The 25636-nt window shown below is 36.0% G+C and overlaps 2 protein-coding genes across 2 annotated transcripts in view; one reads left to right on the top strand and one right to left on the bottom strand.

Moving 5' to 3' along the window:
- The first annotated feature begins 1299 nt into the window (after positions 1-1299).
- LOC131001617 (ubiquitin receptor RAD23d-like) lies at positions 1300-6814 on the top strand. Its single transcript, XM_057928145.1, has 12 exons — positions 1300-1551; positions 3096-3257; positions 3553-3600; positions 4802-4875; positions 4953-5009; positions 5107-5281; positions 5479-5619; positions 5695-5760; positions 5843-5890; positions 5975-6084; positions 6178-6256; positions 6470-6814. The coding sequence occupies exons 1-12, from the start codon at positions 1486-1488 to the stop codon at positions 6584-6586; spliced, it is 1143 nt and encodes a 380-aa protein (XP_057784128.1). The 5' UTR covers positions 1300-1485; the 3' UTR covers positions 6587-6814.
- A 265-nt stretch (positions 6815-7079) lies between these two features.
- The window catches only part of LOC131001528 (protein SWEETIE), a 33262-nt gene continuing 14705 nt past the window's right edge, over positions 7080-25636 (bottom strand). Inside the window, exons 17-48 of the mRNA XM_057927930.1 lie at positions 25450-25617; positions 25190-25276; positions 24912-25005; positions 24733-24801; positions 24515-24637; positions 24366-24434; positions 24177-24281; positions 23315-23403; positions 22417-22573; positions 21405-21554; positions 20878-20927; positions 20599-20698; positions 20464-20520; positions 18472-18539; positions 17400-17493; positions 15774-15994; positions 15283-15427; positions 15122-15190; positions 14257-14313; positions 14010-14096; positions 13801-13929; positions 13441-13641; positions 12894-13340; positions 12098-12163; positions 11245-11342; positions 11070-11172; positions 10825-10954; positions 9366-9676; positions 9160-9294; positions 8608-8772; positions 8411-8536; positions 7080-8152 (exon numbers count right to left, since the gene is read on the bottom strand). Coding sequence (XP_057783913.1) covers positions 7337-8152; positions 8411-8536; positions 8608-8772; positions 9160-9294; positions 9366-9676; positions 10825-10954; positions 11070-11172; positions 11245-11342; positions 12098-12163; positions 12894-13340; positions 13441-13641; positions 13801-13929; positions 14010-14096; positions 14257-14313; positions 15122-15190; positions 15283-15427; positions 15774-15994; positions 17400-17493; positions 18472-18539; positions 20464-20520; positions 20599-20698; positions 20878-20927; positions 21405-21554; positions 22417-22573; positions 23315-23403; positions 24177-24281; positions 24366-24434; positions 24515-24637; positions 24733-24801; positions 24912-25005; positions 25190-25276; positions 25450-25617 — 4786 coding nt within the window. The 3' untranslated portion in view covers positions 7080-7336. The remainder of the gene's footprint in view (positions 8153-8410; positions 8537-8607; positions 8773-9159; positions 9295-9365; positions 9677-10824; positions 10955-11069; positions 11173-11244; positions 11343-12097; positions 12164-12893; positions 13341-13440; positions 13642-13800; positions 13930-14009; positions 14097-14256; positions 14314-15121; positions 15191-15282; positions 15428-15773; positions 15995-17399; positions 17494-18471; positions 18540-20463; positions 20521-20598; positions 20699-20877; positions 20928-21404; positions 21555-22416; positions 22574-23314; positions 23404-24176; positions 24282-24365; positions 24435-24514; positions 24638-24732; positions 24802-24911; positions 25006-25189; positions 25277-25449; positions 25618-25636) is intronic.

The raw sequence follows: 25636 nt of genomic DNA, 5'->3' as shown, positions 1-25636 counted from the left end.
GAAAATTTGTATTGTGAGTGGAGAATGAGACCAACCATGTGATAGAAAGTTTCAAAAAATGGAAAGAGACTAATTTTTGTGGACATCCAAAATGACAAAAATGAACTATTTTTTGTGGACGGATGGAGTATTTATCTACTAAAATTAATAATGATTGTATTAAATCTCTAGTTAACTTTGTTTATTATAAGAAAATAATTGATATATTTATTATTATGAATGAAATATTTTTTTCCAAAAAAAAATCAATATTTTAAATATAAATATAAATTTAGAAAGTTCGTATATAATCAATTAAACTTGTGAGCCCTGCCTCACAATATTCAATAAACAAAATTCGGTATTCGACTTGATAGTAAACAAATCAAACTTGAACACATTGTTATTTGGTTCGGCTCGATTTGATTACAGCCCTAACCAAATCTACATAGATTTGGAGATTCTATATATGATTTCGATCTCTATTTATTTTGGTGCCAAATTCTAGACAAAATTGAAAAAGAGAAAAAAATCTAAAATGTCACCAATGTCTATTACTTCCTTCAAATAGCTACTTAGGAGAAGGTAACACGAGTTTTAATAAAAGTTATTTATGTATTTTACGAGTGAAAAATAAATCATACAAAAAATTAAGATTGTGAAAATACTTTTTAATATAATTATTTTAAAAAATAAATTAGAAAAATATTTTGGTAACGAACTAATTAAGATAAAAAAGGAAGATGTTTGAAGGATATAGATAGTAGTAATTTCCTTTAAAAAAAAAGATAGTAGTAGTAAATTTTTTTTTTGAGTGTATTCATAATTGGATACAAGTATGCCGGTCAGTAACATGCTGTTAGAACATCCGCATCGCTTACACGATGCGGCCTATTCGTGTAAGGCCGATATCGTGTAAGCCGATGCAGTCGTTGCCTACACGAGGGCTACACGTTCTAATGTGTAGCCCATTTGCCCATTAATGAAAGGCGCGTGTTTCACACGCGTCATTAAAAAAAAAATAGAAAATTCAATTTTTGAATTTTGAAGGCAGCTTTGACTGCCTCGATTTGATGGAGCATGTTTGAGCACGTTTCGGACCTCTAGGGCCGAAATAGTTATTTGTAGGATTTGTTTTTATTTTATTAAGTTTTATGTAATTTTAAGATTTCAAAATTAATGCAATTTAAATTTGAAGTAAATTGTGTGATTTAAATTTATGCAATTAAATTTAAATGAAAAAAAAAATAAAAAAAAAATTAAAATTAAAAAAATTATGCAGGCTATCATGTAAGCCCAATGCGGATGCTCTACCTAATCGCCAACTTTCACCTATATAAACGGCGCGAAAGGCAACAGTTTGCATTTATCTGTGTGATTTAAGTGTCCTTTTTTTTTTGGTATTTTTTCATTGTATCGATAAGCTCGTACTTCGCCGCCGACCACCGGAGATCGGAGGCGCATTTTCCGACGCGCGTACGGACGTGGAGGCAGAGAAGCGAAACGATGAAGATTTTCGTGAAGACTCTCAAAGGATCGCAGTTCGAGATCGAAGTGAAACCTAACGACGCCGTATGAATATCCTTTCCCCTTTCGCTCGATATGTGCGTGTGTGGGATGCCTAATTGTTTACATGTGCGCGAAATGTGTTGGATTTCCAATTAGTTGGTGTTCTATGTGGCTGGAGAGTGACTAGGGTTTTCGAATGCTCATCATTTTTCAGTTTGTTGATTGGGATTTGTTTTATTGAAATGTTATCGTAATTGAAGTATCAGTAGTAATGTGTTTTTGTGTGTGCTTCTTTTGTCTTGGCTCTATAAAAAGGCGATTACATTTCCCCCGGGTACTTAGTGGCGAGGTGGGAATTGGTTCAGCTGTGAATTTTGACCAATTGATGAGATTTTGAATTCTTAGAGCATTAACTATGTGCAGTAAATGTATGAAATTTTGCACTTGTTGGAGAAGATTATTTCACCAAATTTCCATCGATCTTTGACGCTTGTAGTTGCTCAAATTCACATGTCAAGAATAATACTAGTAGATATTTTCAGATGAATTTGAATTTCTTACTCTTTAAATGAACGGATTAATGTGAACGTTTAATAATGGATGAGGACGAAGCTGTCGCTGTTTGCTCTGGGTCTTTTAGTTACTCAAATTAGAGCAGGTCTTTATCTTTATTGTGCTTGTGCATGCACTTAGAAGCAGAGTTTTCTAGTGCAGTTGTTATATAACCAATGGATATTAGGCGATATGGGAGATGGGGGGATCAGTGCAATTTTTAGCTTTTACTCACTAGTTATGGCGTAGGGTTACACTGTTCCATTCTCTACAACTAGCATATACTGTTACCTTTCAGACTAATTTCTATAGTTACTAAAGCTACATATGGCAGATGTATACTCCTACTCCTTGTTTGTAGATGGTTTGTGCACTTGAATCACTATAAACTGCTTCGTTTATGTGGAAACCTTGTTGGTTGGATCTTGCTTGATACTAGTTTACTCAAAAAAAATTCCCATCAATGCAAATCAATTGCCAGAAGCCTTCTCTTTAGTATTCACTCCCACTTAGTACAAGGTCTCTTCTGCTCTAAGTTTCTAAAAATTAAATAAGGTGTTCAACGTATGTAATTTCAGTTATTTTTCCCTTTCCTGATTCAACACACAATTGTGTTTTGGATGTTCACTAGGACAGGCTAATTTCTATTTTCCGAAAATAACTGCTCCTTGAAGTGGTTATGGGTACCCTGTGAGTCTATGACTATCATTATTCCCATAATAAATTAGTTAATTAATAAATAAATATGTATGACTCCCTTTCAAGTTCTATAGTGCTCCATGTCACTCAACCTGGATCATAGGAGGATTTTAACTCTTCCAAATAAAAAAAAATTCTTATAATCAATTGGGAACTTGATCCAGCGGCCATGAATTTGTGAATATTCCTTGACTAGACGTCTCATCTTCATTTATATTGGTGCTTTTTTCTTAATAAAAATTTTGTTTCTTTTTTACAAAGAAGTAGTGGGACAATCAATAAGATCCTATACCCATCATTGTTTATTCTTTTTAATTGAAAAAAAATAGTAGTTCAAGTTATCTCATTATTTGCAGGTGGCAGATGTAAAGAAGAACATTGAAACAGTTCAGGGTTCTGGTGTCTACCCAGCTGCTCAGCAGATGCTTATCTATCAAGGGAAAGTTCTTAAGGATGAAAGTACACTAGAGCATAACGAAGTTGCTGAGGGAAGTTTTGTTGTGATTATGCTGACTAAGGTAATTTATTATCCTGGAGAAGATTCCTCCCGCAATTACTTCTCATTTTATTTTGAGTGAGAGAGCTTTTTATATATCAGGGGTGATTTGCAAAATATGATAAAGAATTAAGATGCAACTCACACTAAAGGAACATGGGAGGGAATACCTGAAATTGTAATTAATACCCCAAGGAAAGCTTTATCCCTCTATGAGCCAACATATTACTTAAATAAGCTTACCTAGCACTAATGAAAAGTATTGTAGCCCCAGCATATTTGATTATATTTCTGATTGTGTATGTGGGAATTTATAGAAGAAGAGTTCACCGAGTGGATCTGCATCTGCTGCACCATTGAGTACGGTGAGCTAAAATCTCTCTCTATCTCTCTCTCTCTTGTTTGAGATATGTTGCTGTTTTCTTTTTTATGTGTTAGTTGCTCACATATGCTAAGATGTTTACGTGTTTCAAATGCTGATTTAGTGATTTTAGTACTTGATTAGTAAGGGTAGATATGCCCCTACTATCTACTCCAAGGTACAAATAAACTGATAAGGTATTGATATTGCATAAATTATTATACATGCCTTCAATATTAGTTTGTTAGTTTTATTTCTCAAATTCAGTAACTTGTGCTCTAACATCTTCAATACATGCTCTATAATGTCAAATACAAAACTAACAAGCAAAATTATTTATAAATTAGTCAAAAGACACTTTGAGAAGAGCACGATGTGAGCGTTGGTCAACATTAAACTTGTATTTAAACTTAAATATACATTAGTAAATAAATAATTTAAAAACTGCACCACGGTGGACTCGAACCCAGGACCTCAGGCCTTAGGCATTAACCACTTACCGCTAGGCCCACACACACACACACTAAGTAGTTTTTTTTTTTTTTTTTTTTTTTTTTTTTTTTTTTGTAACTTTCAATGGTTGTCCTTACCTTAAGTAAAATTAGGGGCATTTGGCCATTTCCCCAACTTCAATACTATGTTCTTACAAATATTTCATTAACTTATGATTTGGACTAGGCCTGATGGGTTATTTGTCTGTCTACTTTTAAGCTTGCTAAGCATGCAGCATTATTCCAGGACTTCATTTTGTACATTTTTAATATGCCCTCCGTCCCTTAAAATTATGCATTTATTTCCTTTTTGGTACGTCCCCCAAATATATGCACTTTCTATTTTTGGACACTACCTCATACGTAATTTTGACAATTTTACCCTTATAACTTACACTTATTTACAATCAATACACTCAACAATATAGGGGACGGAGGGAGTAATATTGTTGAGATAGGGATGCTTCAGTATTGGCTTCTGCGAGAGAGAAGCATATTTGCCAATGATTTTGTTCATGAATGATTACAAAAAAAAGGAGCTAAAATGCATGAAGTTGTGCATATATGGCTTTTAAATTCGAGCATTTTACTATTTTTGCTGAAAACTTGGAGAATTTGAACTCGAATTTATGTATGTACATTATATACGTATATTTTTTTTGTTCTAATATATATTTGATTGCTTTTGGTTGATATTTCTATTTATTTCTTTAGGTGCAACCTGCAAGTGGCACTCCAGCTGTGCAACCAATTGCAGCTGCTTCAACACATCCATCTACTATTGCACCGTGAGTTGATCTTAGTCCCTTAGTTTTGGCTACATGATTAATTTATTCTCTTATAATTTATTTTCTTGTATTTGTAGTCAACAATCAGATCCTGAATCTGCTCCAGCAGCTGCTCCTGCTCCTAACCCTGCTTTGTGAGTACATTTGATCCGTTCATTACATGCGATGTTAACTTTTCAGGCTGTTTTGATTGCCCTTAATATTTAAGAGATGCTTGTTTTTTTCAATCAGCTCAATAGACATCTATGATCAAGCGGCATCAAATCTTGTAGCAGGAACTAACTTGGAGGCTATTGTTCAGCAGATCCTAGATATGGGTGGAGGAAGCTGGGACCGGGATACTGTTGTCCATGCATTACGCGCTGCATATAATAATCCGGAGCGAGCTGTTGAATACCTCTACTCTGTGAGTCTCTTTATGAAAATCTTGGATTTCTCTACTAAATTATGATTTGATCTTTTGTTGCACTTCCATTGACTTGGAGTTGAAAACTTATTATTAAAAAAGTGGGAAAATAACTTTTAGTTATTGTATACAGCTAACTCTTTCCTCACGTACTCATTTAATGGAGTCATTGTGATAATCCAATAATCCAATCTCAGGGTATTCCAGAGCAAGCAGAAGTTGCTCCTGATGCTCAACCTCCTGCTGGCGCGCAGCCTGTGGCCACTTCAATCGATGATACACAGCCAGCTGTACCTTCCGGTGGACCAAATGCTAATCCTTTAGATCTTTTCCCACAGGTAGAGATACATCTTAACTAAACATTTATTAAAAAAAAAAATCAGAGGACAACATTAATTGTTTCTCTGGGCCAGGGTCTCCCAACAATGGGCTTAAATGCAGGTGCTGGCAGCTTGGAATTTCTTCGCAATAGTCAACAGGTTCGAAACATTGTTTTCTATTAGTTGCCATGTTTGTTTGTATAGACTCCGTGTAATTAATCTCTCTCCCCCGCCTTCTCAGTTTCAAGCCCTGCGAGCTGTAGTCCAAGCCAATCCCCAAATCTTGCAGGTACTTTTTTGACTATTTAGTTAGTTTCTGCAATTTTTAGGTGTCAATGCATTTTTTTGAGATTGTTTCATTCTTTGTATGTAGCCTATGCTTCAAGAGCTGGGAAAGCAAAACCCTCAGCTGGTTCGGTTGATTCAAGAACATCAGGCTGACTTTCTGCAGCTAATGAATGAACCTGTTGAGGAGGGGGAAGGGTGAGAAGTTGTATATTCACTATCATATTCTGCTGTCTCTTTAATCTCCCTCTCGAAATACGTTTTGACTGCCGAGTTTTGCAATGTCTGTAGGAACATATTAGGGCAACTTGCTGAAGCAATGCCACAGGCCGTCGCTGTTACGCCGGAAGAGGGTGAAGCAATTGAACGTGTAAGTTCTTCCCTCTTCCCTATAGCTGATTTTGTTTGGATTTCTTTTTTAGTCTCAGTGGTGATTTATAATCTCACCACTCAGTCAAGGCCTTCACATGTCTTCCCTCATGTTTCTGATTAGCATCTCAACTCTCGTTATTATGACTGATATAGTCGATCACAGTCAATCAAGTCCTTAACTTCTATTGATATGCGGGTTTGTTGGCTGTAGCTCGAGGCAATGGGTTTCGATCGTGCATTGGTATTGGATGTATTCTTCGCGTGCAACAGGAATGAAGAGCTTGCGGCCAACTACCTATTAGACCACATGCACGAGTTTGATGAGTGAAATTTTGCTGATTTCTTCTCATGTACAATCATTTTTTTTCTTCTTCTTGCTCGGTATTAATATATTTCCCAGAGGGCCTTCTATAAGTCATAGTATTGGAACATTTTTCCCAGTTGAACATTTAGACTTTGCATTCATTTCTAGTAGCTGAGGCAATTTTATCTTCTCTTATTGAATTCAACTGTAAGATTGCTGAAAAATCAGTATCACTGCGATTATCTGTTGACAGAGTTTTCTGCTGTGCTGAGATAAGTAGAAACTAGCATTTGTTTGCAATACTGTAAATGTTGTTTTAAAAATGAACATCGTACTTGATTCAATGGAATGCAGCTTCAAATGGAATTCGTAATTTGCGCATCTGAAGTTTTGAAAATCTTAAGGCTTGATTTGAGTAAAACAGAGATTTCGCTATTAGGTATAAACTCAGCCTAGCAAACACAAAAGAGGGCCACAATCAATCACTGCAAACAAAGAAAAAAAATATCCAATGCGGTTTCAACACTATAAATACCTCTGCGCTTGGTTTATCTATCTTGACGAAAAAGTATATCCTACAATGCTAGTACAGATGAATAAACCAGAAAAAGGGCATGAGGGCTAGTAGTAGTAGTCCCTCCAACAAAAAACAGGATATGTAATGCAGCTGTATTACAACAATCATCATGCAACTCCCATGGCCTACTAGGTAAAATTACTCCCCTGCCATTTTCTGAATCATCAGTAGGAGGCAAACTGGACTGAACGTATAGATTACTCAATTCTCTCATGATGCCCTGAAGTAGAGCCCTCTACTTCAGAATCATTGGTTGAGACCACCGAGATGATTCGGTCAATGTTACTGGTCTCTTCAGGACGATGCTCATTAGATGGCTCAGCATGCTCTGCTGATAACTCTGTAGGCTGATTACCTTGCTCTAAAGTGTGAGAAGTCCCAACACAATGTTCATCAGATGCATTGCTATATGAGTCTGTGCTATATGTGCGTTGAACATCCAAAACAGTTTGATTATCTTCATTGTTCGATTCCTTAACCGAAGGTTCAGTACGTTCATCCTCAATTTGATCGGACTGAATATTGGGCAGCTCTTCATCTATATCTGGAAACACCTCAGCGGACTGCTGATGTTCACTGGAACCATCTTCAGGTCTCTGGCCATCTTCCATCTGATTGTTACCATCGGCTATATAAGACGTACTTGCAGCTTCATCAAACTCATGATTTTCAACGTTAGAACTCTCTTTAATGCTAAGAGACATAGAAGCAGAGGGCCCTTGGTCATCGCTGCTTTCTCCGCTGTTATTGCCTGAGACGGATGGGGGACTTTCTGGAGCTGGAGCAGTTTCATTGCCTGAAGCTGGAAAAGACTGGAAAGTATCCCAATCATCCTCCTCATCTTCGTCTTCGACACTACTGTTATTAGAATCCTCTGGTGGGGCTGCTAATGGAACAGAATTCTTGATTACGATTTGCTCAGTCTGTGAAGGTAACTTTATCACTAAGGGCGGTCCAGTGGATGTCATGGGCTGTGGGTTCTTATCTTGGACAACAGAAGCACGGATTATATCCTGGAAGCAGGAACTGAAATCAGAGATAAAATCTAGATTTCTAATCCCTCGAATAGAAAATTAACAAAAAAAAATGGATAATACATGACAAAATTTTCATGATGCGAAAGAAACCAAGAAAAGCAGGAACATCACTTTGGTTTAGAATAATTATTACTTCAACTTGAGAGCATGGAGTTGATACAGAAAGGAATATGCTCAATGAAAAGTATTTGACCCTAAGGACTGTCAAATTCCAAGCGAGCAAAATAAAAAAACCTGAAGCTGCTGTCTTCGCGTAGCAGGCATTGCCAAAAGAATATCCTTGACAGAAGCTGCTGAACTAGGAGTTTGAGCAAGTTGCGAAACAAGCTTAACAGCTATGTTTTGTAAATCATTAGCCTCCTGAAATTGAAGTTGATGATTAGAGCAGGCGAGATTAGAAACAATGTGAACGGATAAAACATTAGCATTACCTGAGAAAGAGAACCATCAGAGGTCACAAATATCATCAGAACAGATTCCAGAAGAAGATGTATTAGGCATTTCTCATAATTGCATTCTTTTGATAATGTCTGAAGAAGCATTAGAAATTTGAGACACTCCCCAGCAATAGCAACTGCTTCTCTGTTAATAGGGTTCTGCAACCAAAAAATCACATGGTAGGCCAATCAGAATGTGAAACCAGCATGATGAAATAACAATAACAATAATGATTCTTGTATTATAGACACAAACATAATATACTATTCTTCTCATGTTTCAATACTTTACTACTCTATAATAATAATAATAAGTACTCCCTCCATCCCATTACAAACGTCCCATTAATTTTGGGCACGGAAATTAAGAAATGTGTAGAAAGTAGATAAAGTGGATTGGTGAAAATTATTTAAATATTAGGTATAGAGAGATAATGTATTGCCAAAAAAGGAATGAGACATTTGTAATGGGACATCCCATTATGGAAAGTGGGACATTTGTAATGGGACGGAGAGAGTATTAAATTATTATAGGAAAACTCCCACCTCTAAAATGTTGTGTAGAATGACGAACATATCGCCAACAAGCTCCCCAAGGTAGAAAATTAAGAAAGGATCAGATTCTGCACCGATTCGTTTTTGTAGCATGACTTTCACAACTTGCAAGCCAACTGCTTGAATCTGCATGTTGACTCTCAGTCAATAGTTTGTATGTGAATGTATCAATATGAAGATATTTACGAAATGGTAACCTGTATGTCAGGATCAGTAAGCACAGCTCGTGTACACTGAATACTATGATGCAAAACCCTATAAAAGACGGGATTCATTTCTTGCCTCTCTCCAGGACCTTCGAAAGTATAAACTAGAGCAGCATAAGTAAAAAGCTGTTCGACTGAATAGGCAAGCTTCAACAGCAGCACCTTGCGCAGATTGGACCTCTTCTCTTCTAGTTGATGAATTGCTTGGACGCAATTATTAGTCAGAATAACCGTTGCATCCACACAAGCTCTGGTTATTGATACAAAGTGTGTAATGCCATCAGACTCAAGTTCGGATTTTCCTGCGAGGAAAGAAACCATCATCCTGATTCATAATTATGCTAAACTCAAAGGAAACTTAGCATATCCAGAACAACATCATAGTTTTGCAGGATGCAGATATTAAGATAGAACTAGATGTTACTCAATATCAAACCTCGGAAAACAGTTTATTTAATTATATATGAGAAACAGCTAGGTCCTTCTCCCCCCTCATTCCATTAACACGGCCAGCTTCCCAGTTCGGAAAGTTCACTCATGATGCAACTTACTCCCTCCGTCAACAAAAAAATTTCCACATTGTGGATGGCACAGGTTTTAATAAAATGTGAGTGGAGTTATTAGTGGCGTAAGGATCCCACTTTAAATGTGAGTGGAGTTATTTTCTTGTTAGTCAAAAATTTATAACCTATATTACTATGCCATTATCCTTCTATTATAGCTTATGTCTAATTACTAAGTGCATCTTCTACAGGGTTACAGCTCCCGAGATACTACAGCAGCATTTAAGAGTAATGCTGTTCTTTTATTTGTTTTATTTAGCGAGTCAATTGAAAAGTTATACACATGTAAAGCTCCCTTCCTCAATGAAGGAAACAACTTTAACTTTCCCATCTGGAGGATGTTAATTCACTAGTGAAGATTGACTTCTAGATGGTCAGATTGCAAGCCAGTAATACCTCACCTAAAGAAGAAGCAGGTTCCACTGTAGCCTCTGAAGAAGCCAGATGGAAGAAAATAAACTAAAAGATATAAAAAAGGCAAGTTCAGCCTTGAACAATCACCTTGAAACTCCCAAGTCATGTTTATGATGATTATGAGACAGAGAGAGATTCAAGAATTCATTTCATAATCACATGTGACTCAGAAATGGAATGGGAGTAAGATTACCTAATTACAACTCGAACTCTTAAAGTTTGAAAAAGGAGTTGAGTGGAGTTCCCATTTGGGACACAAGTGCTTATCCAGATTTTTTCAAATAAAGTATCAGCTAAGAAAAACAGATTGGCGGGTGTAAGGAAACTAGGAAATTCATGATTTCATGAACAGACCTACAGTGTTGGTCAGTGAGGGAAAGAAAAAGCCATTAAGAAGTCCAGTATCACAGGTAAGAAAACAATAAACTTTTAATAGCATCCCTTATCAGGAATCAAATTCATGAGGTACTTGCCGAGTCTTTTCAATGAAGAATTAATAGTCTGGCTAAAGTAGTTTATTCTTGAAAGGGCCATCTCAGTTGATGCTTCTCCGATGCACTTGTAACCAATAAGGAGAAAGGGCAACAATAACTTTAGCTGCATCTGCACGAATTTGCAAACTAATAATAAGTGACACAAGCATGATAAAATGCATCAATGCTTCTGGCATTCAGGACTAAAATTTCGGCACTCATTCACCATCACGAATGTATCCTACCTTAGCTTCAGAGCGTTCCAATAGAGTTGAAGCAGCACTAAGTGAAACAGTAATATTCTTTTCCCAGTCTGACAGTTTCTGAGAACTCCCATTCCCATTGCAACTGATAAAACCAACATCATTATTTCACCCATTATTCTTGGAATTCTTGAAAACATATAACATATATTGTTACCTTACTAAGTCTTTGAAGAGAGAAGTTAGACATATTTCTGTTGCCAAATATGTGAAACTCTCCACTAAAAGGAAATCGTTAGGACAGTTCTGAATAACCTGCAAGGCCAGCCAAGAAATGAGTGCCATGACAATCATGTCCATTGAAACTCCCCTATAATGAAGCACACAGACTTTTCAAGCTTTTAACAGTTATAAACCACTAAACAAACTTGGTTTCTATTGACTCATGCATACATGTATTTGTGAATAAGTTTACTCAGATATCTTGTCCTTACATACTGATAAAAAAAATAATAGTTCCTCTATTTTGATAGGAAACAAAAAAAACTACTCCCTCCGTTCCATAAGAGTGTGCATGATTGTTGGCGGCATGAGTTTTAATAAATGTTAGGTGAGTGTGTTGTTAGTAGAAGAAGGGGCCCGCTTTTATTAGTGAAAGAAGGAGTCCAAAAAAGGAAAGTGCACACTTGTGGGACGTCCCAAAATGGAAAAGAGTGCACACTTATATGGGGCGGAGGGAGTAATTTATTAAGAAAAATACAACTACAAAGGGGGTGAGGAATCCAATATGAAACGAAGAAAGCTAACAAAATTACACTGCTCCAAAACATCAGTAGATCACTCCAACTTTTTTTTAAAAATCCTCCTATTCCTTCCTTTATAAATAGACCAACTATATTGAGTTTACCAAATAAAAGAGAACAAATTTTATTTGCACAATAATCAGCCATTTAACTAGGTGGTTAATTTGAACAGAGTTCATTTATTTGTTTTTATATGGTTAGCTTCATCTACCAAACTGGATGAGTTACAAAAGAAAAGAATAGAAAAAGATAAACCAAAATCATTACCTGCGACAGGAAAAAGACTGCAAGACAATCCCATCTATCTTCCCCGAAAACTAGATAAGAGAATACCTGCATGCAGTGTGTAAAGTGTGAGTTTAAGAGCCACAAAGGTTCACATCCATTTTTTTAAGCCATTGGCACAATGATGTTCTAGCAGTCTCTGGGTAATTTAACAGAACAAACTAAAAAGGCTAGGCTCCAATACAGTAAGAAAGTCTTCCCAATGCCCAAATCTTTGCAGGAGAAACACGTGCAGAATGGAAAAGAATCTGGCATACGTAGGCAGGTATGCTAAAAGTGGTGACAGAAAATTATATTCCTAAAATCATATACTTGAACTCAAGTCACTATCTTTATCTTTCATCAGCTCATTTCCTTAACACAAACATCATATAACTAATTATAATTTTTTTCTATTATTATCTAGAGGAAAATAATTAGGTTCATTCTTTGGTAACTGGAGAGTAATCCTTAAAGTGACTTCCTAGCTTGCATGATTTGAAAGACCATGAATTCCATAATCTTGAGGGGAGCCACATAATATTGAACAGTTTTATCTACTTGAAATATAAGCTTGGGATAATATTGGGACAAGAACTAACAGCATATGGAATATCAAAAAGCTTAAATTGACTGTATGTAAATGTCTGTAATATGCAGAGCATGATGTCCAATACCAGAGTGATATAAATGTATAGAAAAAAGAGACTGTCATTCAATGGCACTATCACACATCGCACACCCAAATCATTCTGTTGCCTTTCCCTTGGTAAAAGATGGAAATCGAACGCATGCATACCTGCAGTAATTCAGTGCAAGCATCCAAACTGAGATATCCAGAACTGAAGAAACTTTTGGTGGACATAAATTGAAAGACTGAGAAGAAAATATTCTTCAAACTTGAAGAACTGGAGTCATCAGCTAAGATTTTACTGCTGAAATTGGATTTTATACGACAAACTGGTATAATATGCTCAATGGGTGTAACATCTTGCTCCTGAAACAGAACCAGCAGTAAAAAACCCCAAAGGAAGTTGAAATCATCAATCTGCAACTCCACCATGCTGTGTCCAGAAGTAGGAATATTTTCTGTTCTGTCTGTTGGAGGAGATTCAATCAAATCCGAATTTGCAGGAACTGCATCCAGCACCAGTGCTTGTAGAATTACAGGCCAAGCTTCTTCTAGACATGGGTGCAACTCAGCTGAAACAACTGATGATTGAATTCCATCAAGAAATGGCTCCCACTGTATTTCAAACAATCAAGGAAATAATAGTTTAGTTTACTCTCAGTGATAATATTAGTTGAAGTAGGTAGCTCAACTGAGAGAAGAAGTTCAAGCTCACATTATCCAAACGTAATTGGAAATGAACAACGCTGTAGTCCTTTAAAAAAGAAAGCCAATATGTTCCCAGAGTGTTTGAACTCTTAGCAAACAGTGGCAACAGAGCTAGATACTCATCGGGAATTTCATCACCTTGTCCCCTTAAGGACGCAAACATGTAGCATTTGAGAGATGCATAGACCGTGAGAAGCCTTACTTTAATCTGTAATTACCAAGACAAAATTAAGCATCTCAGAAAGGCTCCAGCATTCCCCCCCCCCCCCCCCCCCACATTTGCTATCAGTACTGATGAACTATCAATCTAGCACCAAAGAATGAATAACTTGACAAAGCTATATGACATGTTCAAAGGCAATTGAACCTTGCATGAGACCCATTCGGCGTATGATGGATAAAAAAGATCATTGAAGTCATCCAATGGGCGTGAAATCAATGAAAATATTCTCTTGACTGCAACTTGATCCCGGCTAATGATTCCACTTGTTAGCATCTGGAAAACCCATGATATCAGACCATCTGAATTCATAATTGAAAATTTACTTTGATCAAATATCTGCATGCCTTCTATACCTTAGTGGCTAACTGCAGGCCTGCTTCCAGTAAAATTGGGCCTGATAACGAGTCCAAAGCACTTCGGACAGCTGACACCAGTTGGGCCTAGAACCAAGTAAATTCAAGTTACAATTAAGGACTCTGATAAATATGTTGCAATTAGGCATAAATAGCTTCTCAGTAGACACTATAAAACAAGTGTCAAATAGCTAATTATGCAATAAAATTTGCATGACTGATAAGTTCAGCAACTATGGTAGCAAACCTGATACTGTTCCACAAGGAGGTGATCGGGGAGCTCAGGATCCGGAATTGCTGCAAACTAACCACATATAAATATATAAGAATTTACTCGTACAATTATATATCATAAACAACAATGATTCTATTCTATCAAAACCTTCAGTTTTTAGGGCCTCGTCACTTTATTGAATATGGGAGGATTGCAAGACAAGAAATTGTCCAATGTTACTTTTTTTTATATTAAATGGGTGGATAAACCATAGCCCGTGAGTATTTTGGATTTGAGTGACTAAATGATTAATATGTATCTCATCTAATAAAATGGGACATGAATTATCCATCTCTTTCTAGTTAGTACATCAAAGTATGCACGAGATATATTTAGTGGAGTATAATTTATCATATCTAACGTTTAATCCACCAAAAAAAAGAAGAAAAAAATCATTTCTTCAAAGTAAACAAGCCCTAAATATTATATTCAATCACATGTGTCTGATTTTTCTCTTATACTTCATCCAGGCCAAGGTTTAAAATAATTAATTTATCAAATCTATTAGTCATGCAGTGACCTTATTACAGTATTGCAAATAAGCTAGCAATGATGGAATATCATTTCCTTGAATTATGAATAGAAATCTCCACTAAGAAAAGCTTGAATATAATGAATTCAACATGAATTGAAGTTCTTCATGGAATTCACCATCAAGTTTTCTCCGATTATTCACCAGCTTCTTCAGGTAAGGCAAGCGTACATTTGCCATTGATAAATATAGAAACCAAAATTGAGAAAGTAATTGAAGGTTAAATATATAAATTGCATGGTAAACATAATCTAGTTTGTGGTTCTAGTAATAAAAAACAAGTGATGTTTAGGTAAGGTGAAGTACCTTGTCCATAATTGTACACAGAAGTGTAACACCAATTGGCCGCATTTTCTCTAACTGGATGGTGCTTATCTACAACTCAAGATCAGGTATCAACAATCTAAGTCAGTTAATTCAACAAATTGAAGTACAAGTTTAAGATGGCTGTTTAATATGTTCAGCACCTGATAAGCAAGAGAAATGAGCTCTTGCAATTGAAGAACCAGCCAGTCTCCTGAGAGATGCCCCTTAGAAGGTTGTGCCCTTGCCAATGAGAGGTCAAAGTGAGCAGGACTGTCACCAACAGCTTCAGGAAGATGATTCAAGCACCTAATTCCAACCAGATTGACCATTTCAGTCACAATCAGCATGCCATATACAAGGGAATGTCTGCATCTAATAACCTAAGACTAAGTATAACTAAATCGTGTGATTCTCATAGCCACATCAGATCATGGAATTTTAATCAAATACTATATCAAATCAAGCCACACTGCTCAAGCAGACCAGTCCGAACACAGTTATTTCATTTTCGTAGTATGTTTTTATATAGTTAAAATTTGAATCCAACTAGGATACACAAGTAAACAGTCACAAAATAATGACACACTAACAAAATAATTGATCTTATCTTCACAATATCAACAAACTACATGCACGATCAAGAGCAACATACTCAGCAGCAAAAACTCTTGTTCGATATCTGAGGTGCTTATCCCTTGAAAAGTTGGGACTAGAATAGTCAAATGCACGGCGGCGCTTTGGAGATGTTTTGGAGCTAGAGACCATGTTCTCATCGTCATCCCCAACACTCAAGGTTCTTTCACCATCCATACCAGTTGAATCAATCATTGTATTGTTGCTATTGCCTGTATTATGTCTTGATGTAGAAAGAATCTACATAAAATTCATCAGAAACTTTATTTGAGACACAGATCAAATTTCAATAACTTAACATTCTAGATGTAATCAGCATCACAACCAAACAATCACGAAAAGAGCATGTGCATGAAAATATAATAATTCCCATCCCAGTTCATATTTCAGCACTTGATCTCCTCTTGCTCTTAATTATCACTAGAATATCCATTTTCTACAATTAAGGGGTTAATGGACAGTTAATTTGATTTTAAATTAAGCATAGATTATGACATTGATTTCTCCTTAATTTACAAAATTGCAAATGAAATTTAAATCAATTTCAAATTGTTTTTTGGAGATTCTCTTTTTAACATAGTATAAATATGCTGTATATATGTTTTGTGAACACTATTTGTAACTATACTGACAAAAGAAAAATAGACACAATGCCACCAACCATTAACCTAATGTGGAAAATATATATTAGGACTACAATCCAAGTTGAATTTGGAGATATTCTATTATATCTTTTAATTGGGCTGGTCACAAGTGCTGGCTGCCCATAGGCGTTAGTTGCAATTAACATTTTGTGAGTGTGTGTGTGTGGGGGAGGGGGGGATGGGAAGGGATGACATCCCACTTTGAGGAATGACCCTCTTTCACCCTTGGAGGCATGATCAACGGCTGCATCCACAATCATTGATGTCTCACATGCAGGGAGCAAGCTTGAGTTTTAGGTCTTGCAGAGGGTGTAGAGGGAGATTTGGAAGGGGGCAGTGATGACTGATGAGAGAAAAGGGAGCAAGAGAGAAAAGAGTAGGTGAGAGCCTTGATTGAGGTGAGCAGGAGAGTTTCTGAAAAGAGATGAAATGAAAGTGGAGTGACTGGGGCTCAAGGGCAACCCGCCCGGGTTGGCAGTGGACTCGAGGAATCAGTAAAGCTGCTAAAGTTGGGATAAATATTCAATTCAATACATATAATATATTAATGGAAAATCGGTTGGTTTGGTTCAAACAAATTGTTTTTAAGAAAAATCTAGAACGACTGATAAAGATTTGATTTTTGTCCTTTTGCACCAAACTGAACAGATATTATAAAAGCACACTAAAATTGACCAAATTCAGTTTGCTTTCTTTGGTCCAATCGGTTTATGCTCACCACAAACAAGAACAACCGCGGTACATGTTTCTTTTATATAAGTGGATGCAGAAGCTATTAATCATTGCTAAATCATTAAGTCAACCTTGTATTCGTTACCTTTTATTTCATAGGAATATATCTATTTCCATAAAACCAATGCAATCCAATAGTCATATTTAAAATCAAATAGAAAATGCTTGTTGATTTTAAGCCAGTGTAAATTGAGAAGCCACAAGAAATATTTGCATAAATTTTTTAAAACCACACTCCTTATCCATATTTTGGTAAGGAAGAAAGTTACCATCTTGTGGCATATCGACAACCAACGGGATGGACGTGAAGGGCATGATGCATGAAGTAATCTCATAATCGTACTACGAGCTAAATTGCCAATCCTGCAATCACGACACAAGAGTCAAAGTGACGGTGTATGCCAAACACAAATCTTATAATTGAGCATAACATAAAACCTTTAGAAGCAAACTATCCATCTTCAAGTGCATCTATAGTTGGATCAGTTATGAAAATTCAGCTTGGCGCCTAGACAGCCACTGGCTACTGTGATTTGGCATATATGGCCATCTAGGCAGTGCAGTCCTAGATGGACTTTTTTCTATATTTTCTATGAATTTTGTATTCCTTGTTGAATTTGATGGTCTGTTTTAAAACACTGAGTAAGGCACAAAAGAGACGGATACCCTCTAAAAAAGAATATTGGCAGACAGTAACTAAGCCTGATGAAGTTTATGAACCACGTCGTGACAATGGAAATTTCTGCATCCTAAGCACCACTATGAAGTACATTAATACACCCAGCTTTTTTCTTTACCCTTAAGAACAAAGAAAACAGAGCAAATATTCACTCTAAAGAAGCCTCTCCATCTGAACGCCATCATATTGCTTGGGTTCAGTCGGCAGTTGAAGATACTTCCAAGTCATCCTCTACATATCATGAGTACTAATGATTTTAAAGTTATAAAATATTTGTTGAAACTGAATGAACAATTGACATAGCTATGTCATAATGATGAAGAGCAGAGCATATTATTACACCATAGAATCCTAAGGTCTACAAGCCCTAAATCTTGTTGATGAACTCATGAAGAGCAGATACAAGATATGTTCGAATTTTCCAACTAAATGGACCAACTGACATCAGATGAAGCAGCACATCCTTAAGACAGTAAAATCCTAAAGCATAAAAATACCTTAGGACCAGGACAGAGAAAAATATTTGCTAACAAGAGGAAAAGGTAAAGAAAAACAAAGAAAGCAATTCCTCAATATATAAATGATTTGATGCAGAGAAACAATATAGCTTTCAGGCCATAACAATACCCACTTAGTACAGTATATGCAGGGAAACAACTCACTCTGGATCAGTTTCCTCATCCAACATGTGGAACAAAGTTTCTTCAATTTCTTCATCAATTATGGAAACCTGTAAGTTTCTAAACATCAGATTCCAACATAGCATGTTTATATGAATAATGAATCCTATTATGACCAAAAGAAAATGTTGTAGAATATTTTGTATATATGTTTCCTAATTTATCTTGTAACCCTACTTCTGCCTATATATATGTGGGAATCTCTTGTATTCTAAACAACAACATAATATACTATTCTTCATCTCTCCTAAGCTCTATTGCCTCAAAAAGGCAATTTATGGTCTAAAGAAAGCTTGGTTTAATATATTCAGCAGTGCGCTTGGAAATATTGGATTTAAGCAATGCAAGTCGGATCACTCTGTCTTTGTGCGCAATCAAAAATCTGGAATAGTCATTCTCATTATATATGTTGATGACATTCTTATATTTTGTGATGATGTACAGGGGATTGATAAGACTAAGAAGTACTTGTAACAACAGTTTGTTATTAAGGATATGGGGCGTCTTAAGTACTTAGGGATTGAAATTGCTCATAGCAAGTCTGCAGTTTCTTTGTCTCATCAAAAGTATGCTATAGATTTGCTCAGAGAAACTAGATTGCTTTGAACGAAGCCCCTTGATACTCCTATGGATGTTGATCCACGTGTTTGGGATGATAGTGGAGACTCCTTGGAGGACAAAGCTAAGTATAGACAACTTGTTGGGAAACTTATTTACTTGACAGTAACACGGCCCGACATTTCTTTTGCTGTTGGTTTGGTCAATCGTTTATTGGATAAGCCTAAGCAAGTTCATTTGGATGTTGCTATTCGATTTCTTCGATATATCAAGAAATCTCTGGGGAAAGGATTGTTATTCAAGAAGAATGGTCATCTAAAGATTGAAGGATGTTCTGATGTTGATTATGATTGCTCTAAAACTGACGGGAAGTATACTTCTAGATACTGCATCTACATGGGAGGAAATTTGATAACTTAGCGAAGTACGAAACAACACATTGTTGCTAGATCTTCTGCCAAGGCTGAGTATAGAGTTATGGCCACACTACTACTGAGATGACTAGGGTGAAGAATTTACTTGAGGAATTGAGGTTCACTTTCAATGAACCTATGCATTGTGATAACCAAGCAGCTATAAACATTGCCAACAACCCAATGTTTCACAAGAGGACTAAACATATTGAGGTTGACTGCCATTTCATTCGCGAGTGTGTCTGGAGTCAGACTATTGGTACTCTTTTCACTTCTTTGTCCAACCATATTGTTGATATTTTCACTAAGGGTGCGTTTACTTTGATGGAAAATTTATCATGGGAAAAAGAGGGATAACAAAAATTTATGGAGGGATAATATTACCCCTCCTTGAAGTGAAAATAAGGAAGGAAAAATGTTGAACTTCTCTTTTGTATAAAATGTGGGAAAAGAAAGGAGGCATTTAAAGGGAATTTTTTTTGTTATTCCTCATTTCCCCATGATAAATTTATCCATCAAAGTAAACGCACCCTAAACCGTTGGGCAGAAAACGTTCTCAGAACTTTGCACCAAGCTGGACATGATATGATCGATATATATGCTCCAGCTTGAGGGGGAGTCTCTTGTATACTATACAACAACATAGTATACTATTCTTCTTCCCTCCTACATGTCTCAGTATTTTACCATTCTTTAGAGAAATCGGGAAGAGAAGACAAGTCCTCAAAATACCTATTTTGGAATAACATCTTAAAACTTTTCAGGCGGTCTTATAGTTAATTCTTTAAGTGTAACCACAGGGCTGTTGGAATGCTTAAGACAGTTTCTGACGAGTTATACGAAGATATGCTTCTGGGAGATGAACTCAATCTCTCAATATGACCTATCAGCTTTCTTCTTCTTGTATTTATTTATTCTTTTATCTTTATTGTTATGATTCTTTTACTTTAATTTTTTGTGATAAGAAACAGAAAGATCTTATAAGTGCCACATAGTTACTAACCGGATCCTTTTCTATGAGGTGTCGCAGTGTGGACAAAGCTAGATGTCTCAGAGTCGGCTGACATACAAAAAATAGAATTTAGTTAGAGAAATAGATAATCTATCTAAACCCTTTGTATTGGGATTTTAAAGATACCTGTCTTGATGATAAAGTTGGAAGGAGGGTCAGCACATGAGAATGTACAGGAACTGCCTGAGGTGCAAAAAGAACGAGTTGTTGTGTGAAGCGGACACTCCTGCCAAAGTGCCAATATGTAAGCAAAAAGTGAAATTGCAATACTTGCTTCTGTATTCATACAGAAGCTACAATATAAAACTCAGTCAGCTATAAAAATTAACCAACTAAAAGAGTACACATATAAATTCCTATCACTACAAAGGAAAAGCAAAGTCTCAAACTTTAGAGCTGACATACTCGAGAAGTGTTGCGGTCTCTTGGGAGGAGCTGATCTCTGCAACAGCTGACTATGTATAAAAGCATCAATTAGGTGAAATTCAACAATTAAGGCAAAACACCAGCAATGAGTTTTGACACTTAAAAAAGGACTAAATGCCGAAATAACACAATGTTTACCCAAATTTACAAAATTGCAATTGTCACATGACTTTTGAAATGTTGCAATTGATAAAGCTAACCTTGTTTTGAAAAATCTCAAAATTCAATTTCAAGCTCCTCAAGATCATAAATTCTTTTGTGCATTCCTCATTTCCTTTACTTTAAAATATTTATATGCAGCAATGGTACCTACTTGGTTGAGTTTTGGGTAAGTTCACTATTTGAACGATGTGTATTATTTGGGATTCTAGTACTCGATATTTCCAAACACCTAAATAAGTTTCTATTTTCAAATAAGAACATAAACTTATTCAACATGCAAGGAGTAAGGATATTGGAAATAGAAACTAAACTAAAACACAGAATACAAAGGGCAGAACTTTCACCTTGCAGCGGGAGAAAAAAATACTCCCAGGGGCAAGCTCGGGACCTGTGACTGCAACTATAGCATTAATTAGGCGGCCGACTGCCTGCTGCAGGTCAACCCAACCACTCTCCTCTGATAAAATAATTTCCATTGCCAGGCCAAGTGTTGCCTGTTAATAAAAGAAAGCATTTCAAACTTTATAGACATAAGATATTTTAGATAGCCTAGTTTTAGCTGAATAAACTAAAATGGAAATGTAGCAACCCAGCATGCCACAAACTGAAGTGGATGTTCCATAAACAAGACGAAACAAACTTAGTCGTATGTTACTGGTTTTGCATTTATATAAAATTCTTAAGACTTATCAATTACCATATAAAAGACAGTTATAGATACTGAAGATTGAACACATAGGCTTTTTGTTTTCTCTGTTCATTTGTTTGTTGTTTCAAAAAAGTTTATAGAACCTTCAAAATAAAACTTATAAACCACCTGAAATATTCAGGATCTATCTATTTTTCACAAGGTTCAAAAGGAAAAGTAACTTCTCAACAATCAATTTGTGATTAACTCTCATGGACTCATATATTCTAGTCAAAACTGGTGTTTTCTAAATATTTAAAGCTGCGTCTAATAGAGAAACCAAAACCATCAGCGTCAACACTAAAAGCATTTCAATAACTCCAGTATTCGATTCTGATAGTTGATGGATTTATAAGAGGCTTATCTATCTTAAGAGAACAAATTTGAAATTCTAGATCTGTCTTGGCTATTTTTGGAGTTTACAAACAGATCTAAACTTCATGTAATATGAATCCATTATTCCCAAAATCCTCTCAGACCCAAAGCCTTCCATTAAATTCATCCTTAAGATTTTTAAACTCTCATTAGTTATATCCTTCCTGTTGAATTGAGTATATATACTCAAAACATACACAAAAATAATATATATATATATATATATATATATATATATTGATAAGATTAAATTTATAAAAGTCCATTAAAAAGGTTTGCAAGCCCATCTATACCTGAACCTGAGACACATAAGACAAGCCGGCTGCTTCAATGGTCAAAAGAAGTCCATGCAAGGACCAGATTTGTAAACTTGATATTGAACTTTTAGCAAGCGATGAGACAACATTGACCGTGTTAGGAACTAAACTTGACAAGGCCATTCCTCCTGCACTGTAGCAAATTAATGAAAGGAAATTTGTAAGTCCTTCTTAGGATAGTACTCCCGTTGCCATTAGAAACGAGCTTTGCTATATAGTAATTATTTATCAACTATCATTATAATTTAACCCTGATGAATAATTACTCATGTATAAGAATGACAGTAATTAGAGCTTAAGCAGTTGGACATTTTCCCCATGCGTGTGTATAATAACTGAAACACTAATATCAAAAAGATAATAAGTTTTCAAGTAGAGTAGATATATAAACAATTGAAAAGGCTGCACAAGTTACATATGGCACAATGAGAAAGGCCAATTACAACTCCATACTCTCACTTAGTGTAGGTTTAAAATAGAAAAGTAGATTGCTTCATAAGAAGCATTCATTTTGCTTGTCCTGTAATCATTAAAGTAACTATACATCCAATCACAACAAGTTAAGCCATGGTGTAATACTAAATCATGGTTAAAAATGGTGCTGTGGAATAGGCATTCCCTCCACTCCTGCAAGCAAGAAAACATTGAGGACAACTGGGGTAAGACAAGCAGCTGCCAGTCTACCATGACAATATTACTCGCATAAAATTCAACTCTTTTGCATAAGTTGGAAAATCTGAACAAGCTAGTGCATGACATTGGTAGTTGAGGCATAAAATATTATTCTCTTAATGGGTATACAGATCTGTCTGTGTGCATCAGTGATGTGTATATGTGCTTGTTACATTACATGTTTATTGTAAGTCACGATTACCTGCAATGAATGCAACCAAGGGCAAGAGCAATTGATCCAGAATAGTTGAAATCAACATTGCCAGTTACATCACCAAGAAGTTGTTTTGTCTGGTCACAATAAGAACCGTTAAAATGATAACAGAGTTATCAATGACTAATAAGGAAAGGAAAAGGCATAAGTGTTTGTCAATTTGAAGTAAAATTAACTGAACTATTTCTACCTTAAACATCATTGCAGTAAAGTTTTACATAATATTACAAATATAAGTCACAAGTAAGATCTTTGCAATAATCTCAGAGTTTAACACTACCTGCAGTTGACAAACTAAACAAGAATGTGATTTTGTGATGTGGTGATGATAAAATACAGTAAAAGCCTTAGGTCCTTCATAGACATCAGGGTGTACGAAAAGAGGGTTCAGGGAGCTGAACTTTTTAACTTTAGAATCAAGGTTTTAAAATGCGTTTTAAGCCTCGAGGCATTTTCCTATGGCCCGCAAGGAAGCCTCGAGGCGGTCCAAGGCCATAACCGAGGCGTATTCATAAAAACACACGAAAATTATAACATTATAATTAAACACATAGAAACATAGCAAATATATGAAATCACATAAGTTCTAAACTGCTTATTATAAGTCTTTAAAATATTAAACTCGTTTCACATCATTATTAGCCATAATCAAATGTACAAGAGGCTCAAATCATCCCCATCCCCATCTCCATCTTCAACTTCAAGAGACAGAGCGGGAGACTTCTGCAAAATTTTCTTTAGGTTTTAACATTTAGGAGTTTTTTCTTCTTCTTTTTATTTGTTTATTAGGGATGTTTTTTCTTCTAATCGTAAGCAAATAAAATCACTAGAAAGAGCTCAAACAACTAACCAATCTGGCAGTAAATGTATCATTTCCTAGCCGCGCTAATAAACCAAGCCCTTCTGATGATGCTCTACGTTGTGATGCACAAATGTCACCTTCAGCTAAAATACTCTGCCATGATCACAAGATTAACATCTAAGAAAAAAGAAGGATATCATATTTCTGAAGAAAAGAAAATAAAAGAATTGTCAGAACCTGAAAAATAGACTGAGCAGCAGTCAGTATCTCCATTCCCAGGGGTTCAGAGCGTTGAGCAAGCAAGGTCTGGAAGAATAGCTTCATGATGTACAGCGTGCTGGAATAAAACTATGATAGCAAACCTGCTCATGAGATTAGAATGTAACCTTGAGTCCAGCCAGTAACCCCACACAAATATTGGTAACACTGGCTGCATGCCAAGCCTGTCTTTTTCCAGCTTTCAGACATTGATCAACCATGCCAAGAAACGAGAGCATCCCTCTACTATCCTGGGAGAATAGGGAAACAAGATGACAGCATTCAGTTCTTTTCACATAATCACCCACAATGATTCAGACACTAAACCAACAATAGCATCACCTACCTGAGAAGCAAACATGGTTCCAAAGGACAGAAGCATCTGATTGACCAGCATCTTGCTTATGGTCTCAGGCTTCATGGTTTATTACATGTATTGACGTCAGATACCAAGAAACAATAAGTTGTAAAAACTCATTCAACTGCTTAGCTTAAAGTCAATAAAGATAAGGAGACAAAATTTACCTGGGGAAAACTAGGAGGCTCATTTTCCCAAACACATGTCAGTACACCATCTTTGCCCCCTTGAAATGAACGAAGTTCATCTTCAAACCAGTCTCTGAATAATCATATTCAATTAACATAAAAAACTTTAAAGAAAAAGAAACAACCAATAACTGTCTGAGAAAAAGAAACATCAATTAAAACCAATGATGAGGCTAATGACCATAGGAATGGAAAAAAGTTCATAGACAGTACAAGACACAAGTTCACGAAAAATAGGATGAGTACAGAGATTGCACCTTCCAGGAGTCCATGGACCTAACCAGGCATCTCTCTTGTCTAACAACATCCTCAGACAAGAGCTTTCATCACATCTGGAAGCTTCCCTGTTATAAATTTCACATGAAACAACTGCAGATGAACTATGTTCCTTCAAGAAGAAAAAAAATAATCTGAACATATCCCACTTTAATTTACAGTAGAAGTTTCTAGTTTCTTCACAAGTAAACATCTTAACATGCGGATGTAATCTCAGGCAAAGCATTTTACTAATGATTACCTAAAAGGAGTGGTGCATATCTGAATAATTGATGCATGGTCACTTTTGTATAAAGATGGATCTGAGAGTGCTTGATAGGCTGATAACACCCTAACAATAAATACATCCATTGAAGAGCTTATTCCACCTTGTTCTTTGCCTGTTAATTGGGATACAAAGGACAATGCTCTGTTCATAGGAAAAGAAA

This window comes from Salvia miltiorrhiza, chromosome 8, assembly GCF_028751815.1.
Source record: "Salvia miltiorrhiza cultivar Shanhuang (shh) chromosome 8, IMPLAD_Smil_shh, whole genome shotgun sequence".
Classification (NCBI taxonomy): Eukaryota; Viridiplantae; Streptophyta; class Magnoliopsida; order Lamiales; family Lamiaceae; genus Salvia; species Salvia miltiorrhiza.
Note: the sequence above shows the minus strand (reverse complement) of the source record. Positions and strands in the feature narration are given on the sequence as shown.